Source organism: Rissa tridactyla, chromosome 22, assembly GCF_028500815.1.
Source record: "Rissa tridactyla isolate bRisTri1 chromosome 22, bRisTri1.patW.cur.20221130, whole genome shotgun sequence".
In the NCBI taxonomy this organism is placed as follows: domain Eukaryota; kingdom Metazoa; phylum Chordata; class Aves; order Charadriiformes; family Laridae; genus Rissa; species Rissa tridactyla.
This window is the reverse complement of record NC_071487.1, coordinates 3,596,546-3,621,832: the sequence shown is the minus strand read 5'-3', so window position 1 is coordinate 3,621,832 and position 25,287 is coordinate 3,596,546. Positions and strand designations below refer to the sequence as shown.

Genomic DNA, 25,287 nt, shown 5'->3' with positions numbered 1-25,287 from the left:
ATCTCCTCCAACCCCCGGCCACAGCAGGGTCACCCACAGCAGGTGGCACAGGAACGCGTCCAGGCGGGCTTGGAATGTCTCCAGAGACGGAGACTCCCCCACCTCTCTGGGCAGCCTGTGCCAGGGCTCTGCCACCCTCACAGCAAAGAAGTTCCTCCTCGTCTTGAGATGGAACTTCCCATGGGCAAGTTTGTACCCGTTACCCCTTGTCCTGTCCCCGGGCACCACTGAGAAGAGCCTGGCCCCATCCTCCTGACACCCCCCCTTTCAGTATTTATCAGCGTTGATAAGATCCCCCCTCAGCCGTCTTTTTTCCAGCCTGAAGAGCCCCAAATCCCTCAGCCTTTCCTCATCAGAGAGGTGTTCCAGTGCCCTCAGCATCTTGGCAGCCCTTTGCTGTCCCCTCTCCAGCAGTTCCCTGTCCTTCTGGAACCGGGGAGCCCAGAACTGGACATCCCTGCTCGAGGAACAGGGAGCACTGGACAAAATTGTTCCTGTGTCTGCCTCGTCCCTGCTGGGCCAGGGACCCAACGCCGAGCCCTGTGCTGCGGCAGTGGCCGGGCTCTGCAGCCCAGGAGTTTAAAGCACACTCCAACGCAGCCTAGTGGCCACTGTCACATTGCCCCAGAACAGCCAAGACCACAAAAACCAGCTCCAGCATCCCATGGCCATGAGCAGCAATCAGGATGCTGAGGACATCTCCAAGCACCGTCCCATGGCAGAGCCGTCCGTCTCAGGGAGCCCTGCAAAGAGCCGGGGAGCCTCTGGCTGTGGCCACCGTGGGACGTGACACCCTTTGGGACAAGGTCCTGCTCCCCCTGGCCTTTCCAGCATGATGGCCAGGTTCAGGGTGCTCTCCCCAAAGGAGGAGGGGTGAAGAGCATCCGTTGCCACCAGGACCCAGCGCCGGGGCTGGCTCATGTGCTGGCACAAAGGGTTCACCACTAAATATCTCTCCCAGGACTCCAGCGCTGCCGCGTCCCACCAACGCTGAACGCACGCCTACAGGAACAGCAGTGGGGACACACGGTCCCAGCCAGCTACCGATGGATCCCCGTCTCCAAAAGCCCTCGTCAAGCTGCCTGTTTTCATACTGACGGGGTACGGCGAGCAACCAGCTCCACAACAAAAGGTATTTAATATTTCAATAATTAAACCAGGCTTCACAAACACACGCACGCGGCACTCGGCAAAAGATAATATCGGATGTCATTAAATACGTTCGCAGAGCGTCGCCAAGAAAAATAGCAATGATCTCAAAGCTGTAGTGCAACGAGACCTGTGAAACGGACTCTGGTGCTGGAGGAGGGACAAGAAAATTTGGGGCTGCGGGAAGAGTCTCGTTGCGAAAAGCAGCAGTAATGACAGCTTCTCCGCAGTCAGTAATTCAGGGAAAGACATAAATCTCTTTTTTCAATATATAGAATCAATGTGGTGGTAAAATTATTAAAGTGGGTTAATGCAGCATCGACTTAAGAGATTTATGACGTTGTCACAACGATCCCAAATCTCTTTATCAAACGGAAGAGTTTTCAAAACATCTCTGCGTATAAGAACTAGGGACTGCCAGAGCAGTTTACATTATTATTATTATTGTATTTAATTCCCAGCGGACCAGGCTGGAGAGGCTGAGCCCCCAGACGCAGCCCATGGGTGCAGATCTCCCCGTCCTGGGTGCTCTCCCTCTACCAATTTAGCTCATTATCTTTTTTTAGAGAGATTTATAAGCACCACCAAGATCTCGCCACACACCAATGCCTTTACAGCAGTGCCGTCGTGGCGGCTGCCAGCAAGCCCAGGCCTGCGCGGCGCTACTATAACTCAGCACCGCAAAATATTTACAGCTCACTGTAAATCTGCTCACTCATGAGAAGTGTTTAAAAATAATTTAAAATCCTCTCCCTGCTCTGCGCAGGCTGAGCACCGCCTTTCTATCCAAAACTATCTGCACCTCCCAGGAGATTGCTACTTGTAATTATTTCTGAAAAAAAAAAAAAAATAAAGTCGCAAGATAATTATACTTTAGCTCTTGGGATAATTAATTAAGTTACACTTCCCACTGAGATGCAACAAGTGAAGTCTCTCTGCTGTCCCTTCAGCCGTTGCTGTTCGGGGACGAGGAATGTCCCAGGACAAGGGAGAAATGGGTTCCTCCTCGGGCAGGATGCTGCCCCCAGACCCACCTTCCCGCGTGCTATGGAGGATGCTTGTCATGACCCACGAGATGTGGGGAAAGAGGTTCCAAAAGCCTGTCGAGCAGCGAGGCTCCCACTCCCACCCCATCCCGGCAAGGCTCTGCCGAGCAGAGCGGCAGACGCGGGATGCCCAGAGCTCCACCTCAGCCCCCGGCAGCACCCAAAGGGATGGGGGGTGCGGAGTGCCCGGCACCATCCCAGTCTGAGCTTGGGCAAGGGTTTGGGAGAGGAAGAGCCAGGCAGCCAGAGCCTCCACCTCTCCCGCAACCACCAGGGATCTCTGAGCTGAGCAGAGCCTGGGGATGGTTCATTCCAGCAGCTGCTGCTGCTTGAAGCGATGCCGTGAAATGCCAAAGTTAAGACTCAATAGCCTTGGTGGGAATGTAGACAGGAAGACATTAATTAAGCATGGTAATCAATGGTGGCCCCTGTACAAACTAGAGGATAATGAAAAATGGCCCTTTAACGGATCTTTGAATTACAATACTGTTTTGCAGTTGATGGTTTTACGGAGATCTGGATTACAGAGATAGGATTTGGAATTCCCTCCTCCACCCGAGGGTTTGTCCCCCCAACGCCCGACATAGATGCTTGGAAAGAAATAGCTAAAGGGTATCGGGATGACTCCTCTAAAGTGGCAAAATGGTTTGAGTTGATAGTCAAAAATCAAGATCCTGATTGGTCAGATGTAGATTTAATCTTGGGAGAGATGACTGAAACAGAAAAACATTTAGTGTTAAAACCAGCACGAACCCACGTGCAAGCTCAAATTACTGGGGGAACTTTACAATTGGGGGTGCCAGAACTGATGCCATGGGGGGCTCTGACCCAGCTCACCAGCTTGCTCACGGGGAACAGCAATCCCCGGCTTCCCGGGCCCGGGATCATGCACCAATTTTGCTGAAAAAAACCAAGAGGCGGATTTAGCGCAGAGTCACCTTGAATTCCCAGGTGAGCAACAAACCCACGCTGCAGACCAGACTACCGCGAACACCCGGCAGACGCAGCACTCGCCGCTACGGAACTCGGGGTGGTAAACCCTCACTCCTCCACGCCTTAAATCTCATTTCTTTTCGCTAATTACCTTCATGCCACTGCACCTTTGGAGAAAAGCTGCTAATGAGCAGTGAGCAAGACAGCAGCTGAAGGAAACATCCCATGCAGCAGACCCAAAGTTGCGGCAGCTGTCCTGGGCAGACCAATTATTTTTACATTCTCAATTCGGATCTTTTTTACCCCAACACCAGTTTAAACAAAGTGAAAAGCACGCTGAGGAAAAGAAGTTTTGTGCATGCTTCACAGAAGCATCCCAAAAGACTTGGGCCGCAGGTTGCACAGACATACCCAGGCTGCTGTAGACTCCTGTCCAACCAGCGACTGAGGAAGCAGCGCAGATGACGACCAGTCTTTATTTTCGGAGGCCGCAATTTCTGCATAATCTCGTCGGTGAGACTTTCTCCATCCCCGCTGAGGTTCAAGAAGCATCTCAAAGACACTCAGTGTCAACACTGCATGTGGACTCAGTGGTCCAGACGCTGAAATAAAGGCTAAGTCTCTGCACACACGATACAGGCGGCGTGCGGAGATGACGGGATCTGTCCCAGAAAGAGCCCCACCGAATGAAGCCCACATCATTCATCTGCCATTTCTGAACGCAGGCAGGCACAGGCATTCCCGATTTCATACGCCATTTGTACATTCTGTAATTTATTCTGCTCAGATCTTTAGTTTGTGTACCAGTGCTCGAGATATTTAAGTAAAAATCTGAAATTATTTCACTGGAAGAAAATTTGCGTGATGAGGGAGGCAGCAGGGACCGTGTCCCACCCGGAGCCTGCCCCAGGAGAGACAGACATTCCCAGCCAGACAGCAGGTCTGCGCATCTTCTAAGGGGACAGGGCAGACTCTGCTATTGAATTTGCCACACTCATCGCCTCACGCTCCAAGAAAGCCGCTCGAGTTAAATGTCTCACCCAAGGGCTGTGAGATAATCCCATTTTCCTCCAAAGGAACTGATCCGGACGCTGACAAGAAAGGAAGAACTGGCAATTATTCTCTTTAATCATAATGTCAAGGAAGTGCTGTCCTGCATCCCGCTGGGTTGTGCACCGGCAGAACACGGCAGCAGATCAGTCCTTTGATCTCCTACTCCGTGATCAATTTTCCCCCCCACAACAACCTCACTTCCCATTAAGGGGAGGGAGGCGGCTGACGCACTGACCCACACCACAGCCCCCAAACTCAGCCTCCAGCAGAAGCCCAGAGCCAAGGGTCCGTGTGAGTGTGCCAGCAGCTCACCCTCTGACGCCTCCCAGTTGCTACCGGGGACTCCCAGGCCAAGTGTGTCACCCCCCTGAAGCACAAGTTCCATCCGGTGAAGAAAGCCGTGCTCGTAATGCACTTTACACAGTAGGTGTGTGAACTGCACCCTCTTTTCTCATCTCGCATTATACCTGAGGTGATACTCTACCTGTCATCGCATTTTTTTTACTCATTTATCGCTACTCTGCCCATCCCTCCTCCTCCTGACCACTGCTCTAGCTCTGCTTGCTTCCTCCTAGCCAGTTACAGCCTGTCTCCTCCACGCCACCAGATTAACCCAGCAGAGAAATCATAGAATCACAGGGTTGGCAGGGACCTCTGGAGATCATCTCCTCCAAGCCCCGGCCACAGCAGGGTCACCCACAGCAGGCTGCACAGGAACGCGACCAGGTGGGTTTTGAGTGTCTCCAGAGAAGGAGACTCCACCACCTCTCTGGGCAGCCTGTGCCAGTGCACAACTCCAAATGCAGTTGTGCGTCCTTTAGTGGTACCAGCTGACAGAATGAACAGAACACCAGAAACAACAATGTTCCCCCTGCAAAGCTGTGGATATATAAATATTATCACGGGCAGCGAACTCCACCCTGCAACCGACCTTGAGAACCCACCTGATGATGCCAACATCTCCATCCTGACCCCGTTCCATGCCAACAAAGAGTCACGTGCAAAGTCCTGATTGTATTTGGTTTGGTAAAGTGCAAGACACTGCAGCAACAGAAGGCTTATTGGTGCAACTTTGTACAAGAGATGTATGTTAGCTAAGACCAACGTGCCATAAAAGCACCTCTACGTTATTTTCAGGGATGCTTTGAGGCCACCAGAGGATGACAGCAGACAGGAATCAGACCTGTCACATCTCACTCTCCGATACCCACCTCCGTCCAACACTGGAAGCACTGGGAGACATACAGGACCCAAACCAGCCTCCTTCAGCCACAATTAAAAAAGGAGCCGACAGCAGCTGCTAGTGTCTTAGACCATTCACGTTGCAATCTACCGTACATCCTTACAGTGCAATACTACACAGCAAAGCGTAAGGCAGATATGTCAGACTCGTCCAGTTCATTATGGGGATTGGTATAACGAGGGCACACCGAATAGCCTGTTCTTCTGAAAAGGAGCCAATCTGGCCTCTCTCCCCCAGAGTCCATCATACAGCAGATTGGCGCGAGTTCAGAGACGGCGTTGCTTCAAGAGAGGTACAGGAAGCCCTTGGATGTGATTCTGCTCAGAGAACCTGCTCCGTGCTCGAGGAGGAAATGTCCAGTAACCTCCACGCAGCGTAGGGGTTGAGTTCATCCTGGTCTCTGCAGAGCGCCCACACGTACAGCATCCGCAGAACCTTGTCCTGGAAGGAAAATCCTGTCGTTAGAGCGTGCGTGATGCTCAGAGACCTCCTAGCTCAGCGCTGATGGGGACATGCTCCACGCTTCCTCCAGAGATTGTCCTTGTCATTTTGCTCTCTAAGCCCAAAGGTCCCGAATAAGAGTAGTATAATAAAATTTGACCTTATTTTTAAATACAAATTTCTGGTTTCAAATTGGTCAGCCGCCAGGCTGCGCTGCTCTCTGTAACCTTCCATCAAGTTGAGGCTCTTTCCCGTGGCTGTTCCCCGTCGGCCCGTGAGCCGCATCCCCTCCCCACCGCTGTGTCGCTAGCTCTCACCCTTCAATGTCAGCAGCTCAAATTATCCAGAAATTATCACCACCAGGTCTGAGGAGAGACCGAGAGCAAAAAAAGCCAACATTTATCAATGAAAATCAGATCGTATCAAGTCCAGCCACAGACACACGTTAATTCTGCGGTCAAATCTTTGCTGTGCAAACACCGCTTTCACCATATGGGGTTATAGACTGAAAAAAAACCCCAAACCTATAAGCTTTTCCATCTTTTCTATCCTTGATGCATGGAATGAGAACGCCAGCAGTTTTGTTCATAATAAGTGAATAAGGATGAAAGCCGCGTCTCAGCACATCCTGAGGCCATCACTCATGGTCTTATGAAAACAACTCCCTGAAGAGTCCCCGCAGCTGCCGGTGCCAAAGTCCCTGACTTTCCCGGGAGAGAGGTGACACTGCCATCGGAGACGGGGCTGCCAAGAGCCCAAATCTGGCACAGTGTCACGGAGCCGTTCCGCAAATCAAAGGTTACTTTGATTTTATCATTTAACCATTAACCAGGGAGAGTCTTCGCTCTGATAAGGAAGTATCACTGAGGGATCAGGCTGTGTGTTGGCTCAGCTCCCGGGTGTGTACTGAACGACCACATTTTTGATCAAATGTGTCAATCTTTATAGGTTATAATTTAGGCACATGAATGCGAGGGGGGAGACTTCCTGTACCAGACCAGTCATTAGAAAACTAATGCTTTAGAAATATCACATATCGTAAAGTCGTTTGGTTTTTTTCTTTCCTCGCTCAGCGTTTCAGCAGATTAACTTGCTTCGGCTCTGCTCAGCAGCGTTACGAGTGATTGAAAACTTGAGTCATGCAGATGTTTGGGATACGTCAGAAGGAAGAGCAGAGGGGACAAGAAAAGAAAAACACCAAAACTTTTGCCTGCTCGAGGCAGGCTGTACATGGATATTCTAGCTACGCTAACAGGTCTTTCCCGAGTACAAAACACTAAGCATAAGCTCAAGATGAAGGGGGTAACTGATTTAACACCATCAGTGAAACCTTAATTCGTACGATTTTTGTGATTTTCAAAGTTCATTTCATAAGATTGTGTATGAAAGGCCATTTAATCGTACACTTCAGCATCAAAGCTCTGCTACATCTGGCAAAGTTTATGTTCTTGAACGCGGGATTTCTGAAGGGATGAACAGCAGATAAGCTTAGAGTCGCTGGCGATCTCGCAGCGCGCAGTACTGAACAAGTGGCACGGCTTTCTTCCTGGAAACGAGACGTGATGAAACATCAAAATTCTGCCTTTCCAAAGCGGAGAGACTTCTGGGTTTACGATCTGGTGCTTTTATTATTAATAGGGTACACCTTAATCCTCACTGTACAGTGCATGATGCTGCTGCATATATTCACAGAAAGTGGGACAGCAGACGGGCGGACTCCCAAATGCAGATTTCTAGCATGCAAGGCGAAACTTTGTCCTTTAACCCCAGAGTTTGCTGCGACAAACTGCATCCTGCCTCACTGCCCTTCAGCACCTCATCTGAAAAAGATTCCCTTGACTTCGCTCGATGGGTTTTCTAAGGCCTCGCCTTCCCAGATTGATTTTGCGGTGCTCCACGGGGGCGCCCAACATTAACTGCTCCTACACCTGGTCCGACCCCATCACGGGCTGCCTGGTCTCCCCATATCTCACTGGGGCTGCGGGGACAGCAGTGGGGACTTTTAACAACTGCAACTAGGTAAAACACCGCCACAATTACAAGCGTATTTCTCCTTAAAGAGTCCACAGTTCGAGGCTCCTTTTCCCTAGGCCATTTGTTCAATGCTCGGCAGGAGCAGCTCAGTAAGCACCAAATCCTCGTTACCAGCCAGCCTGCATCTGACGTTTGATTAAAGCTGAAGTTTTGTTTCCAATGGAGAATTTTAATGCATCTCCTTGATTTATTGCTGCTCCAGAGCAATCCGACAGCAAACGGACTTTGATATCCTGTTCAATAATTATCACATCAATATCTATCTTCTAGGAATGCAGTAATTTAATGCAAGAAATCACTGTATCAGCTGTTCCTCCCCTGCAGTTGACGTGACAGATTATAAATCAGTCCAGATGGGCCCCATCATTAAAATTAGTCCCTTTTTTTGGTAAACTTACAGCCTGGACTAGAGAATGGTCACAAAAAGACAATATTTATTAAATGCATGTATTAATTTTAATGGAAGTCTGCTAGAAACTGCCAGCTCCAGGCATCTCACAATGTCCCCCATTATGCATCATTAAGCCACTTAAACATTGCACGGACACAATACAAGCCTGAGCCGTCTGGAGAGCGAGCCGCTCGAGAACAAAGGTATTCCAGAAAACGCACTGGCTCCTCGAACCTGCTGTGTCGTTAACTTTGGTAACGAGCATGTTCTGTGGTTCCATCTGACAGGCTCCAGTTAGCATCACTCCCAACGGAAGAGACAGGCTGGACTCGCCGTGCGAAAAGCTGAACCACAGTGAAGTACGATCCCCAGAGATGCCCAAGATTTGCTGCACAGCGGCCACTCCACAAATCACCCCGTGTCAGAGGTTCCCATTAGAAGCTGTATCATATACAGCATTTCATACAACTGGATATGGGAGAGTTTTGTGGAAGTAAAGGCTTGCAGCACTGTAAGATATTTTGTACTAGCATAGTGAGGCAGCGGCCAAAAACATTAACTTAGCGATTAGTTAGCACAGAAAGGACAGGGAGCTGTTGGAGTGGGGCCAGAGGAGGCCCCGGAGATGCTGGGAGGGCTGGAGCCCCTCTGCTGGGAGGACAGGCTGAGAGAGCTGGGGGGGTTCAGCCTGGAGAAGAGAAGGCTCCGGGGAGACCTTCCAGTCCCTGAAGGGGCTCCAGGAAAGCTGGGGAGGGACTCTGGAGCAGGGAGGGGAGCCATGGGATGAGGGGGAAGGGTTTTACACTGGAAGAGGGGAGACTGAGATGAGATCTGAGGAAGAAATTCTTTGCTGTGAGGGCGGTGAGCCCCTGGCCCAGGCTGCCCAGAGAAGCTGTGGCTGCCCCATCCCTGGAGGGGTTCAAGGCCAGGTTGGCCGGGGCTTGGAGCAACCTGGGCTGGTGGGAGGTGTCCCTGCCCAGGGCAGGGGGTGGCACTGGGTGGGCTTTAAGGTCCCTTCCCACCCAAACCATTCCATGATTCTATGATTTTCCTCACCCCCTGCAAATGACTTAACTCCAGCTCTGTTCTTATAGTGCCCTTTATGAAAGGAAAAGGGAGGAAAAAAAAGAACCGGAGCAGGTGGAAGCTGTGTGAGGGAGGCTTTAATCTACAGCAGGATAGTTCAATTCTGTCCCAGAGGGTGCCAAAGGAGCAGAACTCAGAGGCGATAACCACAGAATCGTAGGGTTGGAAGGGACCTCTGGAGACCATCTCCTCCAACCCCCGGCCACAGCAGGGTCACCCACAGCAGGTGGCACAGGAACGCGTCCAGGCGGGCTTGGAATGTCTCCAGAGACGGAGACTCCCCCACCTCTCTGGGCAGCCTGTGCCAGGGCTCTGCCACCCTCACAGCAAAGAAGTTCCTCCTCGGGTTGAGATGGAACTTCCCATGGGCAAGTTTGTGCCTGTTACCTCTTGTCCTGGGAGCGTCCTGCCCTACCGGAGGCCGGGACCATGCTGGCCAGGCACGGCAGCAACTGGGAGGGAAAGCACTGCTGGTGGTCATACCTCCAGCTCCTCTCCTCACCGTGAATTTAAAATATCCCTTTTTCTGTCCTTTCTAGACGTTTGCAGACTCTCCTCATATATGATAATTCCCAATTAATGGGTTGTAACACTTCAAGAGTCTGACAGGAATAAAGAGCCCACACTGGGCTTACCCACAAGATGGCATATCATTCGTAGCGGACACCCAGGGCTCTGGCTGCACCCAGATGGATCCGCACCGACCGAGACGACTAGCAGGGCACCCGGGGAAACCGCACGCAGCCCATGAGCATCACTTACCGGGTCACCTTCCACCACTTCCCCTGTCTGGTTCTTAATTACCATCACGACCTGAGCCTGGAAAGTGATGATTAATACTGGTCCCTGCTCCATCATCTTCCCCATGGCCAGCTGCAACGAAAGAAAATGCCGTTAGAAAACAGACGATTTCTGCAGATTAATGTTAAAGTATCAAGTATTTATCACAACTGCTATGGTTTGACACAGCTAACAACCCCACCTTCTTCTCGAGCTGAATCTAGTTATTTTAATCAGGTTATACCTGCTTTGTTAATACAGATGGTGTAGACCTTATTGCAAAGCGTTTTCCCCAAAAACTTTCCCTGTACTTAAAAGCTTTCCCAAAATTGTTCTGAGAGTTTTCATCGTTTTTCCAAGTCTAAAAATCTGGGAAACAGGAACAAGCTCTGTTCCATTATTTCCAAATCAGAAACTAAAAATAGAAGAAACCTTGCTCTTACCAAAAAAAAAAATTACACTTTCTTCAGAAAGTACACCAACCAAAGTTTTTTTCTCTTGCTTTTAAATGAATTTTCGACATAAAGTTGTACAGAACTAGATACAAAGAACTAAGCAGCAGAAAGGCTTCAAGGTGAGAGCCTTTTGTTTGACGGGATTATTTTCTCTCTTCTAAGGTCACTCCATTAAATATTCCAAGAACTTACTAACCGAAAAGCAGAGAGGAATGGAAAATTAAGCTTTGTTTCCCAAAATTGCACATGGGTTTCAAGGAGGCGGAGGACCATATCACTGACTAGGCTGTATCCCTTACGGGCACCAAGACTTCCATACTGGTATTGCTTTATTATTTTTTAGTACTATGAACCCAAAAAAATCCTCTATAATCAAGACAGTATTTATATCATTCCTCCTACACTAAGTTCAGAAACCCCGTTTCACAAGTCACATACTTAAAACTACATTTAGGCAGTCAATAATAATAAATAGTCCTGAGAAATATCAAGGATCCAAAATTCCATTAAATTTAAAGGCTGTAGTTCTCTAGTGGAGAAGAGCGTGCCTGCAAGTACCTGGAACATGAGTTCAGATGCTTATGTTTGAAAAACCCGTTTTTAATTTTAACGCTGCCAACTTTGCAGCATGTGAATTCCCTTAAATCTTCTAAATGCGGTTTGTTTTTTTTTTTTTTTCCCCCCAAACTCACTGAGCTGTTTTCCTGGATGAGATCACTCAACGTACTCCCATAAATCTCCTCTGGGGAAACGCATTTAAAAATTTAAACACACAACACCCTTTATCCCCCTTTCTCAAAATACAGACAGCGTAATAAGAACTGCACTCATTTATGTTCCATATCAATCATTTTCCAGCTAAAATGTAATTTTCTTGAGAAATTTCATGCAAAAATACAGGTATCTAAAAGAAGCTAATAAGGAAATGTCTTCCCAGCCACCGCTCGGAATCCATGCGCAGCTCTATACTAATTAGCACCTACAGAGGAAAGAAGTTATTTAGCACACAATGAAATCACGTCTCCTAGACGATACAGAAAAACCTTTAATTTAAATAAGATGCTTCGAAAAAAGCAATCATGTTTATTACTTCCTTAGCTTTACTTCTGTTAGACCACATTATTTATCGCTGAAGATAATCAAGAGAATTGCAGATGCCACAGAAATTTTCCTGCTCATTTGGCACGTGTTTGCGGTTAGTATCCAGAGTTACCGAAGAAAGAGGAATCGTTTCCTCTGGACCCAGATGGAGGAGAGAAAATGAGAAGCCTATCACGACCAGAAGGCAAAACGGCCCTCGGAAGAAGACCAGACGTTAGCTTTTTGTGTTAGGAGATGCCCTGTAGATGATCTTCTTGCGCCCTGTGAAGATACACGGTCATTAATCAAGTCAGTTCCCGCTGCTCTTTTGCAGGGTTACGCAGGTCAGACCAAGTCTCTTGCCGCAGGGCATTTCCTCACGTGTTTCTGGAGCTCTCCTGCACCCACTCCAGGTTTTTAATGATGTGCGCACAAAAGCAGACTCCCACAAAGGGCAGCAGATACAGAAAAACCACTATCAGCAGTCCGCCCTTCAGCGACCCACCAGCAGCATCAGGTTTTATTAGCTCTTTTGTCCATGACGTTGCTGAATTCTTCCTGACTTCTTGGCTTACAGGGGTGTGACCGCAAGTAAGCAACATCTGTCCAGCTAATGCACCCAACACCTGGAACAGCTCTCACTTTCTAAACAGCATCCCCTTATCATCAGGCTTCAGTTCCATCTCTACCCGAAAGCTTCTAATCCTCCAGCTCCTTACCATGGACCAGCTCACCGCTGGGTTTAGACCCCCGCTACATCGCTCAGTGTTCTCTGCTCCTACGGGAACGACCCTGCAGTTAGCTTTGTGCTGATTGTCCAAATGGATCCAGCTTATAATTTCATCGAGGATAACACTGCACAGCTGGGGTATATTGGACAGGTATACCATAATACTTGGTTCCAAAAGAAACACACACTGAATGTTGCCACCTTTGAGTTAGCACCTTTGGTGACAAAGGCAAACAGCTGATCCGAGTTCAGATTATTTCCAGACATGTTTTCAAGTGCTAATGTACAGCTGCCCTGTTCCCTGCCTCCCCTTGGACAGTCCCTTTGAGGCAGAGCTGGTTATGGGACATAAAAGGTCTAACTAAAGGCAGTAATTTCTTTGAGATACTTTTGCCATTGCAGGAAAGAAAGATCTGAAAGAAAACTTGGGGGCCAGTGACAGATGGCACTAACAACCTAATTAAATAGAAGTACTACTGTAGAGTTACCGCTAAGTAGAACAATATCACCTCCCACTCCTCAATAAAGGGGAACACAGAGAGCGTTACGACTGCGCAGACGTTTGGCCACAGTCCCCAACTGCTCCTAAGGAGGAAACGACTCCACTCCCCACTCATCAAGAGCCATCCAGAAGAGCGGATAATTCTCTCTAACAGCCATACCTGCACAACCTTGAGTCACAGGAGTACTGTGCGTTATCTTCCAGAGTAAGCACCACCAAAGCCCTTCATGAAAGCACCAGGTCGTGCTATTTGCCTTTATCATTAGCCTTTCTCAATCTAGATGCTGGCGATTAAGCCCAAGGTGCCCTGACAGCGAGGAGACAAACCACAACGCGGTAACTCAGGCTTGATGACACAGTAGCGAGTCTGTCCCACGAGCTCTCCCTTCCAGCAGCGGTGATCTGCTCCTCCGTGAGCAGAAACAGCAAATACCAGATTGGCACAAGGCAAAAAAAACAGCAATGAGAGCAAAGAAGAAAACCTCTCCTCAGGTCATGAGTTTCTAATTCATCCCCCAAGGTGAAATATAGAAAAGGACACTCACATCAATGTTGTCAATGTCAAGAATCCTGGAGTGGAACTGGAGACCCATGGCTTTGGCTTGCTGGATTGGATGGGCCAGCTGACTGTAAGTCTAAATGAAGCAACAAACTTGTGTTACACGTTTGAATTTGTTCTGTCACAAAGAAAAATGGATTTTCTGCTTAGAGAGAACCACCAAAAAAGGTAAAAGTCTTTTTTTTTGCAAATATGCTGAACACATTATGTCTTGCGAGGTATCAAACAGCTACATCAAATGCTCTGGGCTTCCAATAACCAAGTTCTCACTAAAAATCCCACCTCCCCTGGCCAGACCAGGAGATCCATCATTCACAACACAGTATGTACATAAACCGTGTGCGCCTGACAGCCAAGGCACTTACGATTCTGATTTGACAGCATGACAAGGAGAAAGAGTCTGGGAACCAAGCTATCCTCCTACTACCCAGCCAGACCCTGGAGGCAGACCAGCGTTTCCTGGCTCCTTTCAGGCACATATGCTTCATTATTTATGCATGGAGAACTGTTGTTGGGGACAGTGAATTTCTCCTGGCTTCCAGCATGATCACCGTACTCTTGGCAGGTATCAAACAAACAGGAGGCAGTCCCTACCTTCCTCCCCACCATGGATCTTCTACCCTTCATCACAAGCATTTAAATGCAAATATCCTACAGAAGCTACCGGCAAAGTCACTAGAGTGACGCTGGAGTTACAGATCCAGGCTGCTGAGGACAGTAGGCAGAGACACCTCTACCAACCATAAACTACACCTAAGCCAGTGGGCTGAGAGCAACCTGCAGCTCAGTGGGTCTACCTGCCACTTAAGTAAGTTTTTGCTTTACTGGTTTGTATTCCAGCACTTTAGGGATCAATATCACACACTTAACACTTGCAGTATGACTCTGCTCAAGAGCCTTTATCTCCTGCATTCACAGTAATAGGACTCTCATTTCCTCCCTTGGCTTATTTTATGGATGATTCGCGACCCATAAGCTTAATTTATAACTGCAACAAGCTTAGAAGGGTTTGCTTTTTGTCTTATAAATTGCAGTGAATCTGCTACTTCCCTCCCAAGATTGGAGAGGAATTCTCCGGTGTCATTTCAAAGGTTGCTTGAACCAATAAAGGACTTCCTTTTATTTTCAGACTGCATTAAGTATCTTATTCTTACATACCGCAATATTGTTACAAAGATGTTAATCACAACTAACAGCAGCAACAAAATGAAATACAAGAAATCGCCTCTTCCAACGTGTGGATTCCCAGCCCTCTGGTGGTGGTGATCAGTAAGGAGAACAATTACTTTAAGCAGCTGAATTATTCAGAAATAGGAAAAGGATGGGTGTGTGTTGCCTATAACACAATTATTTTGGAGCAGAGCGAAGACCAGAACAAGTGTTCATCTGTGTTGTCAGGAGCGGATCTGCTTTCATGAAGTTAAGTGGACAATAATACAATCACTGCATTGCAACCGAATCACCGTTTCAAGAAGTGGATCCAATAGTGAAAATTTATCGCAGTACAAAAACAAAACCAGTTTTTGTACAATACAAGAAGATTCAGTTTTCTGCAGTGAGATTATCCAGGCTGTAGATCATCTACGCTCCGTTCTCTGGAAAACTTCAGCCTGCCAGGACTATTTGCTAGGATATTGCAGTGGAGCTGTGGTTGTGTAGTAGCTCCAAGGAGAACTTGACTCTGTAAGCAGAAAAGCATCACCTTTTTGGGTCAGCTCAAATGTCTGCACCTTCTCACCCCGCATCTGGGATACAGGCTCCACTAAAGCCCATCCAAATCAAGAAGGGCAGTGCAGAACTGGAGTCAGTTGGACTAGTTTATCTCTTGATTCGCTGTCTCCAAACAGCTCTCCTCTCATATCCAGACTATTCCAGAAGTCCAGCGCGTACACCTGCCTGCAATGGTGTTGTATTGTATGAGCATGTCACACGGGGAAGCAGCTGGGCAAAGCAGGTAAGCAACACCCCAGGTGTAACAGTTGGACAGCTTGCAAACACAGAAGGCACAAGACGCCTACTTAAAAGTGAGAATCATAACCTTTTGAGACATTTTTAGGAGCTTTACTTACTGCTTCATAGCACCAATCTTTGAGGATATCAAGCTCGCCAGACATCATAGCCTAAAAGAGAAAAATCAAATAAAATACAAACATTTTAAAATACCTCCTATAACGAAGAGTTGAAATTATCAGCACTTTCAGCAGCAAACTACTTTAAATCCTGCATCTTATGAAACTCTGGAGGAGGACAGGAGCTTCAGAGAGGAACAGCAAATAAGAACTTCTAGAACCACACACGTATTGAGTCAGATGTACATAAAGCTTTCGATAATTAAGAGAAAAGCTATCCTAAACCTTCCCGGCCAAAAATTCAGCAGGATGCACACTACCCAGAAATGCTGGGAGGTGGGGTGTGACAGCAGCAGGGGTACAAAACAGAAGCAGATCGACAGTTTTGAAAACTGTGAAAAATTCAGGGCACAGAATGAACAGAATCACACTGTAACTCACAAAAAGGTTTCTCTTTAAAACATGGCGTAATAAACACCGGGAATTCATACCAAGAGAGATGCTGGGAATTCAGCAGATTTCAAAACGAAGTTAGTTATATGCGGCAGGGCATTTTTCAACATAATGCCTATAAATGGCACTTGATGGCATCTGTAAGCTGGCTGCCTACAGGACGAAAAAACCTCTCCTGTGAAAAATTCATCCTCCAAGAGTCCAGAGCCCGTTTGTTTGCAGCTTGCTTTAGTGACACGGCACCGTCAGGAAACGCAGATTCACTATGACAGGTCTGTCTTATTTCACTGTCGGCACTGCAGCTCCCGTCACACCGCTGATACACGAGTCAGTCACGACAAAGACAGCGGTGACAAAACTTAACTCTGCATCAGTTTGGATGTTTGTATCTGCAAACATCAGATTATTTTTAATTCATCCTATAACGCTACCTCATGACTAGGAACACCATAAATATTTCTACCTGTGTATTAGCCTGTATCAATCTGAGATGTGATCACTGTCTTGTAGGATGAGAAAATAACACTTTGCTCTCTCTTAGCATTTGTTTCTCTCTTCAAGCCTCATTTTCTCCGGCCTCATATAAATCTCCCAAAACAATTTCTGCTGTCGTTTTTCAAATCCCCTACTTTCACTCTGTCTTTTCTGACATACTGTTACAGTCAGAGGAACTATATCCATTTATACTTGAAGTCACATCCTTCATCAGCACTATCCTCTGAGTGCTTTGATACTTCAGTCTTTAAAAACGTTCAGTTCCCCATACTTCCCTTGACCAGTGCCAGAAATATTTTCACTGAAGCATCTGTCATGACCTGGTCTTCTTCCCAAGCAGTCACAGATCATTTAGAATCCAGCAGTACATACACGCCAAATTCCCACCCTTATCAATATTTGATATCACCATTTACCCACTACCGTTCATTCATCTACTTCAGTTTGATCCCTCTGATGCTCATACCATTTCTCAGGGGAGAAGACGGTTAGTCATTTTCGAGGCAAGAAAAAACTTTGCTAGACTACTAAATTATGAAATATGGTTTTAAACGAAATTGTTATGTGGGATCCAACTCCCTTTTCCCAAGGTTATCTCGTGTTCTGTGCAAAGCTGGATGCTTGAGAAGCAAATACTGTCCCAGCTTTTAACTTCAGCATCAGAAATCTAAAAGAAAAATCTTCTATTTTATAGTAAAGGAGAAAAAAAATAAAACAAATGCATCATAGTCTGCCCCACCTTACCTCCAAGACATTGGGGATTATATCATACTCGCACTGCTTTAAAAACCGATCTTTGTCAAAGGATGGATCCACTTTGAGTATCTCTGTCAAAACCTCAGACATTTCTGTCTTCGAGAACAATCCACCTAATAAAACAATTCAGTGAGACTGGTGACACAACAACTGTCGCCAGAAAACAAGAGAAAAACCTTTGGTTATATACCAGAGGGAAGGAACAGTGTGAATGACTGCAGGGTTTAAGTTAGGCTTGAGATTTATCCCATACAAGCACTTGTCATCGCGCTGCAGCTCCGATCCGGTAGCAGGTTACTACACTGCATGATACTGGATAACGATCCGTGCAAAATATGATAAAGCTCCAGAATCCGTCCCAAAGGTTAGTAAGGCATAGAGAACAGCGCTCACAGTCACTAGGAACAGAGCGAAGAGGCTAGAGGGGCGCTTTCACAGCAATGATGAAACATTACCTATTAAGTCAGTGACTTTGTCTGTGACAGCTCTGGAAGCTCGAATGAATGCGTTATCACTTTCATCATACTTCATTTTCATTTCAAAGAACCCTGAAAGGAGAGGAGATGTAAGCCGCAGTGTCCTTCCACTACATTCCTGAATTAGGAAACAACACGCAAATAATGGGCTGCAGATCAAACCTGCGAGCTCTCTTCTAAACCCCTTTGTTGATTAACAAGTTCCAGTCTCCACAGTTACTTTTCTCCTCACCTTCCTGCAATGTTCCTGCCTATCAATAACTGTCACTAGGAGAACCATGGGTTTCTCCAAATTCAGCAGCCAGAAACTCTGGACCTTTTACGCAGGTTTTCAAATAGAAAATACACTGGACTTGCTTACACCAGTAACAGTCTGCTTACCCTCCTTGATCCAGTCTGCTACAAGGGGTAGCAGGATGTGAAACCAACACCAGAAAGTTTAACTTGCGGGGGTGGGGGGGGAGAAATCAAGAACAGACCTTAAACCTTGTCAATTTTTACTAAAATAGCAAGGCATCAGTAAGGATGCATTTTTTAAGCAGCTCTATGTACTTCTCAACCTTGATAAGAAAGCAAGCCAAGCATGTCACAAAACTACAGAAGTCATTGATGGGGAAGGAGAATTGCAAAGCAAAAATCTCAAAGGCAGAAAGAAGGGCAAGGGGTGACACACACACAAAAAAAAAAGCCATTTAAGCAAGCAGGCACTGTTGCAACAAAGGGCTCAACCAACCCATCGTCTGTCTCTGGACACCATCAGATGGACCAGAACTGCAGAAGGTAGTTGCGGGATAATGGGCCCTGCAGGGAAGCTTCTTCCCACCAAGTCAATTAACAATTGGAATCCTGCCCTGAAGCTTGCGCTCCTTCCAAAAAACACACCGTGTTCCGGGTACAGGTGGTACATAAAGGGAGAGCACACACTGTAAAGCCTGGTGCAGCCACATCTGCAATGCTGCCGAATCGCAAAATCACAGCCTTGGAAATATGCATAAAACGTAGAGAATGCACAGATGGCACCGGAGTGGAGGATGCAACATGTGGGGAGTTTTAGGAGCTATGAGCATCTCTCCTTGGAAAGGCTAAAAAATGGGATGTAAAAACCCATTCTTGGATACCTCCCAAGGAGCTTTAAAAGAAGTTGGGAAGAAACAATCCAAAGTTAATTATTTATGTTGCACTTTTACACAGTCTTTCTTTCCTTAACAAGTCATTTACCCTGCAGTACACCGGCAGCGATTATTTTGATTTGTTAAAGGATTCTGGTCTCAGGCTTCTTTATGCCTTCCAGAAACATTAAGCGTCTAGATAACTATCAAAAGTCATTGCCTACTGCAGTACAGATATTCAGTATTTTTAGATTTTGCAATAAAAACAGAAAGGAGGCGAAGTCCCACACATTCCAGACTTCTAAGCAGATGACAACAGAAACCAGCTCACTGGAGACAAGATTTTTCCTTGTTATAAGCTCAAGGTTAAGAAGAAGAGATCTGCCTGCCCCCTCCCTGGTGACACACACGCCTGCGTGCCCTGGCCACCTCCCAGTGCTAGAGTGGATCTGACTAGAAAAAAAAAAAAAAGAAAAAAGAAAAAAAACCCAGAATTCAGTTCTCTTCAAGGAATGGGGAAAGCAGGTTTTGGTACCTACAGGGAGCAGGGACTGATCAAAAACAATGCCTGACTGGGGGAAGGGTCCGAACACAGATGGAGCAGCTTGGAAAAGCTGCAGTGTTGTCAACTCCGCCTACCTCCCGTTCACACCACCTCACAGCAACAGCTACAACAAAAAAGAAATGGCTGGGATTGCATTATGTTGAGACTAGTTGCACAGATGGCATTAGGTCCAACACAGCAAGAATCAGAACAGGGAAAATAACGTGCTACTCCTTTGTCTTTGGAGCACTTACTATTGAAGACCACATTGTTGTCCTTGAAATCTTTCCACTGCTGGTACCATTTTGAGTCTTTATGCAGCACCACACCCATGGCCTCCCTAGAAAGTGCAGAAGACAGCGGTACTTATGAAAAAGTCACTGACAACCGTGTGAGAATAAGGAGGAGGACATCCTGGCGAATGTCACTGCAGCACCACTGAGGCTGATACACCACATAAACCACACACAACTTAGTCGAGCAAGGCGGCAGAGAAAGCAAAGGAGCTCTGACTTAGTCCTGCCAAACGTAATTCGACAGCACGATGTTCAAACCGAGAAAACACAACACATGCGCAACTCAAAATTTCAGGTCAGAACATTACGTACCCATTTCATAATCTTAAGTGCCCGGTTTCACTATCGGAAGATTCAGGATCATCGATTTATGCTGGAAATTTGTCATGCCTCACCCCCCAGCCTCACTTCACCACTTGGATTTTATCCATCCCTGACCTGTAGTTAAGTTTTACAGTTTTTTATCAAATCATACCCAGAAACATTCACCCTAAATTACATCCAATACGTACTCATTAGCTTCAAATATTCGCTCCTCTTTAATCCTCTCGCCTGAGAATTCTGTTCTTTTTCGTAGTCGCTCCGGACGTTTGTAAGGACCAGTCTGCCCTAAAACACTTTCATCTATTTCCTTCTTAACGGTTTCTACTCCCTGAAAGGAAAATAGCCCTATTAGGTTGATTTACCGTTCCCCCCTCCCCTTTCCCAGAAACTGAAAATTGTTTCTGTTGAAGAAAAAAAAGAAAAAAGACAAAAGAATAAAAAGAAAAAGATAAAAAGAAAAAAAGATAAGAGACCACAGGTTATTCTCCTCTCCCTTACTCAGCAAATGCTTCTTTGCTGGTGTCTATTGACAAACACACCAGTACCAAAGCCTTCTGCTTAAGTTAACAGTCTAGGACAGCAAATGGACGGTTGTACTGAATCAACCTGAAGGAAAAAAAACAACCTAGCAGAAGCTATGGACACAGTCAAACCTTACAGCTGATAAGGGGTAACCTCTACAGAGTTTATATCGGAATAAATGAAGCCAGAGATCAGCAGGCGTTATCAGCCCCCAACAGCAGCCAGCAGCTGCTGATAGAACGACAAACCCCAGGTAAAAGGAAGAACGATTCCTAGTCTCCAAAAGTAGGGGACAAGAAAAACTTCAGGACAGCAACAACTCACTGCAAAGACACCGTAAAGGTCAATAAAATCCAAGTTCTAGGCCCAAGCTTAAACAAACAGGAGTATTGCTTTCCCCAAAATAAAAAGGAGCCTCATTTCATATAGAATTCTACACACCTTCTAGCTGAGAAAACAGCTTCGAAGCAAACTGGGTTTTGCCAGAGAAGTTTAAAAAAAAAAAAAAAAAAAAATCACAGTAGTTCATCTTATACTGAAGGAGAGATAGGAGATATTCTCCCTCTTGGGTGAGGCTACGTCAAGAAAAAGGACTTGATAAATCTGGAGCGATATACATCTCGTCAGCGAACAGCTACAGCCTTAGTTCAGGTTCTGCCAAGAGGAAGCTGCATCCCACCACAACCATTGTTGGGAATTTTTATCATCCACTTCAATAGCAACTGGGACTAAATGGCATTTTTAGTGTTTCTCCTTCATCTTGGCTGCTCTACTTTCCTTGCTGAACCTTTTGAGCGGTACTTTCTCTAATGACCGTACCTACAAAAGACCCGTTGCACGGTAGAAGCAGCTTTCCTGTTACAACTACACACATGCAGGCAGAAAGGGATTTTATATACACTCTATACACAGCTATTTCCCAATCTGCGTTTTTATCGAGGACATGTCAGTTATGCAGCCCAAAGCGTCGTGTGGCTTTATGGGGGCTGTTATTTTTCAACTTTGTTTTATGCAGGAAGTTTCTGGACAACACACAAAGTGTCCAACACAACTTTGCCAGCAAGAGCCCTCCTCCCCTGCTGAAAGCCAAGGTGACTCTTTCCTTAAGAAAGTTATAACGATACTGAGGGCCTATACAGAATAGATGCCAGAGATCTGATACGAAGCAGAAACCGCAGTTTAGGTGACTTTATGCACCAAGGATAAGCAAATAAAAAGCTCCAAAGCTCAGCCTGCTCCTGCTGACTATAAAAGACCATCAGAGGGACCTGGCAGAGAAAAGAACAAGCCCCTGTGGATACCAGTTAGGTCCAGATTATAAAAATAAAACATCTCCTAAATACTGAAGCAATGGAGATCTCAAACTGGGACTACTGCTACAATTTTTAAGGTGGCATATTTGGTTTTCTGAATCAATAGACTAAGTATTCTAAATTCTTCATACATATTAGAAATCATAGCAAAGCTACAAGAACTGCTCGCAGCCTATAAAAGCTCTGTGAATCAGTTAAACCTGAGAATGAATCAAAAGGTTTATCTGTTTACAGGGAAAACAAATCTTTAAGCCTCAAAAAATTTACTTTAAGGTCCCATAAAATCATTCCCTGCTTATAAGATCTGGCCTAGCAGCATGTTTCATAGAAGGAACAAACAGTTCTCAGATTAGGAGGCTGCTGGAGCAAGATAACAGGTTTCATTACAGACAAAGACAAAAAAATAAAAAATAGTGTCTAATGTGATCTGCGGCTATGGCTAGAAGTGACCTTTGGCAGACGACGTCTTATTAGAAACACAGAAAGAGAGGAACTGACACGACTGACGCTCCATCTGGCCCAGTGTCTCCTCTTACAAGGGCGAAAGCCAATGCTTCAGAGGAGGCGTGAGAAACCAATCAAGGGGAACACTTCTTTTTAGGCTAATTACCAGTTGACTGGCTGACATCAAAACATACGAGCACTCAGATATTTTCTAGAAAAGGAGGGCTTTAAGCAAGCCAGTTTGTTCCCAAGAGTACCACTGGTATCTGTCTACAGAAGACATCTGCTCCACAAGCACGGCAACCAATTTTTCCAGTAACTCACTTCAGCAGAAGCTCAGCTACTCTGGGCTTAGACTGTTCTAGGGTTGCCGAGTGAACGCTAGACCTGCAAAACGCACCTCCTGAATTTATCAGCTTATTCCAATGGCTCGCAAGGCCTTGCTGTAAGAGTTTTGCATTTGATTTTATACTCAGCACAAACTCGCACACTAACTTTTGTGTTAACAAGCTGTGCCTGCAGCACTGGGTCCTACAGAGGCACAGGACTTACGTACCTGAGAAATAGCTTTGAAGGCTGCTGTCTTGCCTAATTTCTCCCCTCCTTTTGTCACCGACTCTGCGGACTGCTTTGCTGTTTTTGCGGCTTCTTCCACACCTTCCTTTATCTTTCGGCCAATATCACTCTTACTTACTTCATCCAAACTCTGCAACAAAAGAAAACAGGAAAGAAAAAGTCATTTCAGGTGAAACAAGTGAAAATTTATTTTGAGTAACTCCTCTTTGTGAACGTTAAAGACTTTCTAATGCACACACGACAAAACTAACAAAACCGAAGGTGAACATACAGTTACATGTCACAGAGGAGACTTACTGGGACACCGTGGTGTGGCACTGCGGCTCTGGCCAACAACTCTGCACAGAACAACAAATTTGACTATTCATGGCACCATACACATTTGTAATAGCTGGTACCCATGGATTTTAAAAAAAATATATTCTTTTTTTCTTGACATCAAAGAGAAGGACCAATGATGCCAGAGTTAAAATACCCCAGCCCTTTCCTTTGAAACAATCAGGTACTTCTTGCTCCTTAAGAGAAGGTATAGAAGTGGTTGAGATAACTCTCTGCTATGCAACTCCCTGCAAAATTAGAAACACTTTTCTTAATCCAATATCTTCATGTACATCACTTTGCCTGTGTTTACAGAGCCAGGATCTAATATGGAAGAGGTTAAAAGAACTCTGCCAGTAGCTGGTCACCCTTTCATTCTACACCAGCACACGTCATACCCTCGAGGGTCTCAGAAATCTCACTGGCATCAGGCAACCAATCCTGGATGGATCACAAGCCACAACCTCAGAGGAAGAGAAATGACAGGATAATGGTTTTCTCTGGTTTTCAATGAGATTTTGCTAATAAGGATGCTTACAGCACCCTCAACAGTACTGAAAAGATACTGGCTATGTCCACGTCAGCAAAGAACACTATGTCCAGCTCGTAACCGCACGCCCAGTTAAGCTGCTACACCAAGGCAGACTTAGGCAGAGAGAAGGAGCACAGCAGAGAGCAGGGATCGGGTCCTCACAAACTTCACATCGCACACAGTTTCAGCCCAGTGTTTGGCTGGCTGTTTCTCAGCGGGGAACCTGCACCGGACTGCGAGTGTTAGGAACAATCACACAGGCTTCGATCTTAAACCACTGCTGAAAACAGCCAAGTTCACCCTGCTCCAAAGCAGCCCAGCTATGGGCATGAAGGCCATGCCCTTCAACTGACAGATAAGGAATAGCCTCCCAAAGTACCTCTCAGCTGTAACTTACTGCAGAAATTCTTGTACTCTCGTTAAGAGAAAGAGCAGTAAGTTTTCAGTCACTGCTGATTTAATTACTCTAATTAGTAGGAGGGAAAAACAAGACTCGGGTGCCTGGGAGTAACTGTCAGGGTGGCAGACACTGCAAAAACAGCCTTTCTCCAACTCCTCAGGCTCGGCGCCATCTCCTGGGTACGGACAGGGCTGCAGCGCAAGGAAGGCTGTTGTTAAACCCAGCAGCAGATCTTCGAGCCAGCTGACTAGCAGGCACTTTGGCCACAGAGGAGTGTGTAGGACCAGCGTTGTCCTCGCCTAGATCTGATCTCTCTTCATCACAGCCCTGGAGACCCACAGCAGGCAGTGCAGCCTGAGCACGCAGGAATCCCTGGGTTACCCTGGCCTGCGAGTCATTCCCTGCTTCCTCTGGATGCCATCTGGGGGCAACGCCGAATGGATGGGGCCTCCTTGACTTCCCCATGGTGCCCGTGCTGAGAAGGGGGCAGAAAAGGGGGAATAAGCAATGAAAGGTCTTGCACCCCACCAAGGACTGCCCAAATAGCCCAGTTTTGCAGCAGCTGAATTCACAGGCACTGTAACACTGCAGATCAGCTTCCACAGGTGCCACACGCACCTGATTTATTCCATAATTAACATACTACCAGGAAGACTCCTCAGAAATTTATTCCAGAGACAACACACCAAACGCTCAAGTACATCTGCTGCCTGGTTGAACTCAGACAAGAAACCGAGGAAGTGAGCACAAGCTGCAGTGCTTAGTCCCACCCTAAGAAAATAACTTGAATTCAATTGCTTAAAAGCAGATCTACATCGGCACAGGGTCTGAGCCTAGAACAGAAGACACTCGTACCTGTCAGGTAAGAATGATGCCTTCTCCTCCAGGCATTTCCTTATTCCCAAGATACAGAGAGCCATGGGATCCCTCACAGCATGGTAACTTAGAGGAGAGCAACTCAACTACACCACCAGCACTTCTACGTACAACGCCTGGAGCCTCTGATGTTGCAAGTCTTTTCCAACATGCAATAAGAAGCCCGAAGCCCCATCACATTAGTAGCAAAAATTGTCAAGAAGAGCATTACATCTCCTAAACCATTTTCCAGGGTGATCTTTCAGCATTGCTCTAACCACCCTACAGTGGAAGAACCACCTTGAGGCTTTTTTCACTGATAG

The 25,287-nt window shown here is 46.5% G+C and overlaps 1 protein-coding gene across 3 annotated transcripts in view; it reads right to left on the bottom strand.

Moving 5' to 3' along the window:
* Window positions 1-310: 310 nt before the first annotated feature.
* Window positions 311-25,287, bottom strand: part of TIMM44 (translocase of inner mitochondrial membrane 44) — a 28,892-nt gene continuing 3,915 nt past the window's right edge. Inside the window, exons 5-13 of one of the 3 annotated variants that reach the window (XM_054182070.1) lie at window positions 22,840-22,989; window positions 20,193-20,332; window positions 19,639-19,724; window positions 17,711-17,803; window positions 17,244-17,368; window positions 15,552-15,602; window positions 13,469-13,558; window positions 10,139-10,249; window positions 311-5,865 (exon numbers count right to left, since the gene is read on the bottom strand). In XM_054182070.1, coding sequence (XP_054038045.1) covers window positions 5,746-5,865; window positions 10,139-10,249; window positions 13,469-13,558; window positions 15,552-15,602; window positions 17,244-17,368; window positions 17,711-17,803; window positions 19,639-19,724; window positions 20,193-20,332; window positions 22,840-22,989 — 966 coding nt within the window. In that variant the 3' untranslated portion in view covers window positions 311-5,745. Of the gene's footprint in view, window positions 5,866-10,138; window positions 10,250-13,468; window positions 13,559-15,551; window positions 15,603-16,127; window positions 16,394-17,243; window positions 17,369-17,710; window positions 17,804-19,638; window positions 19,725-20,192; window positions 20,333-22,839; window positions 22,990-25,287 lie in introns of those variants that run through there. The other 2 variants (XM_054182071.1, XM_054182072.1) reach the window with 2 other exon arrangements.